Genomic DNA, 3,871 nt, shown 5'->3' with positions numbered 1-3,871 from the left:
CTGCGAGGGCGCGGGGCTACAGCGACGCGAGGCGGGGCGGTGCTGCCGCAAGCGTGGCCAGGGCGGCGGCACAGCAGGTGTGGCGTGTTTCTGTCGCAACTGGTGTGGAGTTTACGGCACTGCGCTTTGCAGGCACGCGCCCCTGCTGCGGCCGGGCAGCCCCGGGGCGCGGCCTCTTCTGGCGCAGCCGCGCCGCCGATCCAGGTGTGTGTGTCCGCGCTGCTCGGCCGCCGCTGCTTTCTAGCCCGGCCTCTCGGCGGCGCTGACCTCGTTCTCTCCCTCTCTCTTGTAGGAGCAGCCATGCCAGCCAAGGGCCCCCTGCAGAGCGTCCAGGTCTTCGGGCGGAAGGTGAGGCCCGCACCGCGTGTTCCGCTCTCCCGGGCTGGGCCGCGCCCTCGGGCCGTTCGCACTCGGAGTCTCTCGGCCGCAGCTCCTCGCCGGGGCCGTGCCGGCACGGGGCTGGGCCGCTTGCAGCCCACGTGTCCCGCTCCGGGGGTGCCGAAGTGCGGCCTGTGCCCGGGGCGGAATTGGGGGGGCGGAGGGGATTTGCTCTCGAGGGAGTGGTTCTGGGGTCTCTCTCTCCAGACCTCGGCAGCAGCCGCCGCTGCCGTCTGCAAGCCACAGGAGCCTGTCTTATCAGTGGCGGTGTCCGAGGGCCACGTTGTGAGGTGGTGGCGGGAGGGTAAAGTTCTCACCGCTGGAATCTAGCGTCTCGAAAAATTCAGGGTAACTTGCTTTTGTGAGAAAATGACCCACACAAATACGGTGTTACAGAAGGGAGAGAGTCTTTCCTTTGTATACAGCTACATCTTGGAACTACAAGCACACTTTTATTAAGACTCTGCTTTAATGTCAGTATCTGAAAGTGTAAGTAGTGGTATTGGTTTGTTTAGTGCAAAATGGTAATTTTGGGCATTGGACTAAGACTATTAGATTTTAAGCTTAAGTGAAAGTTCACACTGCTTGTGCAAAAAATAAATGCTGTACTAATACATATTCGTATTTTTAGAAAACCGCTACGGCTGTTGCCCACTGCAAGAGAGGGAATGGCCTCATTAAAGTGAATGGAAGACCTCTGGAAATGATTGAGCCCAGAACTCTGCAGTATAAAGTAAGCACCCACAGTCTCTGCCTTTCTCCCCTTGGGTGTTAAAATACCTTTATACACCTCATTACTTGACAATGGGGATGAGTTGCTGACAGTACTGAATTTTTGGTTGTTACTTGATTACCTGAAATGTAGATACTGTTATGAAAATTTAGAAACCTGCACTTATTTGGGGTTTTGCTGAACTAACATACGTCAGTGTAATTACGTGGAGTATTTTCTGCAGTTCTGCATTTTTAAATGGCTTAAAGCTCTCCTTTTAAAAAGGTTGTTTAGAACTTTATGAAATGCCTGCTGAGCACTGCGGAGAGAATCTAAAGCTGGCTAGATAGCTATAAAGTGTAATAAACAGTGAAGAAAACTACCAACAAATCACTTCAGGTTTTCAGTTTTTATAAACTTGATTTGTTTTTTGCGTGTAGTTATGGCATTCTACTTAAGCTATTCCCTTGCTCTTAATTCCCATATGCTTTGCTATTAAGATATTTGAAACTTATATTTATTGAAGTCTTGAGGTTATTTATCTTATGACAGCACTGGTAGATGTCAAAAAACTCTGCAAGAGGTGTATTTAATCTAGATGTGTGCTTCTAAAATAAAGGCTCCGCTTTTCAGAGTATTCAATAACGTCATATTTTGTAAATGCACTGCAAGCTCCTGTCCTGATCACAAATGAATGCTCTTTGTGTTTTGCTTCCCAGCTGCTTGAACCCGTCCTCCTCCTGGGGAAGGAAAGGTTTGCTGGTGTTGACATCAGAGTCCGTGTGAAGGGTGGTGGCCATGTAGCACAAATCTATGGTACGATTTTTGGTGGGATATCTGGTGTGGAGTAGATTGGGTTAAGCCATTCTAGTGAGTTGGTGCTGGCTGGATGCCAGGAGCCCACCAAGCTGCTCTGTCATTCTCCTTATCTGGATGGGGAAGGGGAGAAAATAAGATAAAAAAGACCTGTGGGTCAAGATAAGGGCAGTTGAATGAAACGATAGCAAAAGCTCTGGATGGAAGGAAGGAAAACAAAAGGCTTCCATGAGGAGGTGGTGTTCAGTCACTTCCCGGGAATTATGGCCTCAATACCTGTAGCAGTTGCTTCTCTTTCCTCTTTGCTTTTATTGCTGACCAGACATCCTATGGTATGGAACATCTCTTTGGGTCAGCTGTCCTGGCTGTGTTCCCTCCAAGATCTTGCCCAGTCCCAGCGTAGTGGTGGGGAGCAATGTTGGAGGCACAGCCTTGATGCTGTGGGAGCGCCGCTCAGCTGTAGCCAGAGTACACACCATGTGAGAGCTGTCACAGGAAAATCACCTCCATCTCAGCCAGCCCCGATGTGGCCATGTGCTTAAGAGGCTGAGTTCAGAATAGTGACTTGCCAAACTCGATGTTCTGTTCCTTTTTCCACTGCGCAAATGTAGTTTTTCATAAGGGCTTACTACTTATGTTTTGTGTGCAAAGCTGTAACATCTAGAGTAAAGTGAGTGAAGTAAATTGATGAAGTTTTGAGGAAATGTGAGGAAACTATCTTTACATGGTGCAGTGTGACAGGGCAGTTCAAATGCAGCTGAGCACAAGGATTTTGGGAGGGGAGGAATGGTGTTTATCAATAGAAATTAAATCTTAATTCTGTATTTCCATGTTGTTCAGAAGCATCTTTCAGCTGATAAGCAAAGCAAGGCAGTTTTACCCTTGCAGAGAAGGTTGAGAACATACTTGCATTAGCTGTTGATAGAAGTTCATCTTTGCAAATAATAGATTTGTTCTGCTCTTTTAGTTTGAATATAGGGTAGTGAAGTGGAGCTGAAACTGCATAAAGGGCAGTCTCAACTTGCCTCTGCAAGTTTCAGGCTCAAGGTTGATCACATTTGTTTTTCAGACCATTCATATTTTCATCAAAATCCTGATGTCGATGGTTTGACAAATAACAGTGTAACAAGATCTTGACGGTTAAGTCCTCTGCTTCTGGTTTGAGTTCTGGTTACTGTGCTATAGGGGTTTGTTTGTGACATGTGCTAGCACTCATACCTTCATGTTGTCCGTTTTGCCTCCTTAGTCTTTCAACACGCTGCTCAGTTTTGTCCTTGTTGAAAAGTATAGACATTGCAGAGAACTGTCCATCAGGAGATGTATCTATGTTAGTACTGGGGAGATAAGGTGATCAAACTGCCCCTGTACAATTTCTTGGTTAGTTGGCAGTTGTCAAGTCACAGATGAACTGTGGGTGGCCTCTTGACCCAAGTTTCTTCAGATTTGCCAAAGTAAAGGTCACGTAGAGTATTAGGGAGGGAAAGGACAAATTGGCAGCAAACAAGATAGCAAGTTTCTCAGATAACTGAAACCATGTATTTAAATTTTAAATAGATTTGCAATCCTTACCAATCCTTTACCTTTTTTTAACAGCTATCCGTCAAGCTATTTCCAAAGCTTTGGTGGCTTACTATCAGAAATGTAAGTAATTTTGACTGTTGTATTAGCTTTAAGTGGAAACGTGTGGCTTTTGGTAGTTTGATTGCAGAAAGTGTTAATATTGATGTTCCATGCGAAACTGCTTAAACTGATGATTTTTTTAAACAGATGTTGATGAAGCTTCCAAGAAAGAGATCAAGGATATTCTAATCCAGTATGATAGGACTCTACTGGTTGCAGATCCTCGCCGTTGTGAATCCAAGAAATTTGGAGGACCTGGTGCTCGTGCACGCTACCAGAAGTCTTACCGTTAAAATTGTTTTACTGTCATGAGAAGTCAATAAACATAAAGAATTTGATAATTTT

The 3,871-nt window shown here is 46.0% G+C and overlaps 1 protein-coding gene across 1 annotated transcript; it reads left to right on the top strand.

Moving 5' to 3' along the window:
• Positions 1-230: 230 nt before the first annotated feature.
• RPS16 (ribosomal protein S16) lies at positions 231-3,871 on the top strand. Its single transcript, XM_018080680.2, has 5 exons — positions 231-348; positions 1,010-1,111; positions 1,810-1,906; positions 3,500-3,547; positions 3,674-3,871. Exons 1-5 carry the CDS (start codon positions 301-303, stop codon positions 3,817-3,819), a joined length of 441 nt encoding a protein of 146 aa, XP_017936169.1. The 5' UTR covers positions 231-300; the 3' UTR covers positions 3,820-3,871.

The sequence above is a fragment of the Manacus vitellinus genome, unplaced genomic scaffold (assembly GCF_001715985.3).
Source record: "Manacus vitellinus isolate BGI_N305 unplaced genomic scaffold, ASM171598v3 scaffold_5_pilon, whole genome shotgun sequence".
Lineage (NCBI taxonomy): Eukaryota > Metazoa > Chordata > Aves > Passeriformes > Pipridae > Manacus > Manacus vitellinus.
The sequence above is the reverse complement of the archived record's forward strand: the minus strand, read 5'-3'. Positions and strand labels throughout refer to the sequence as shown.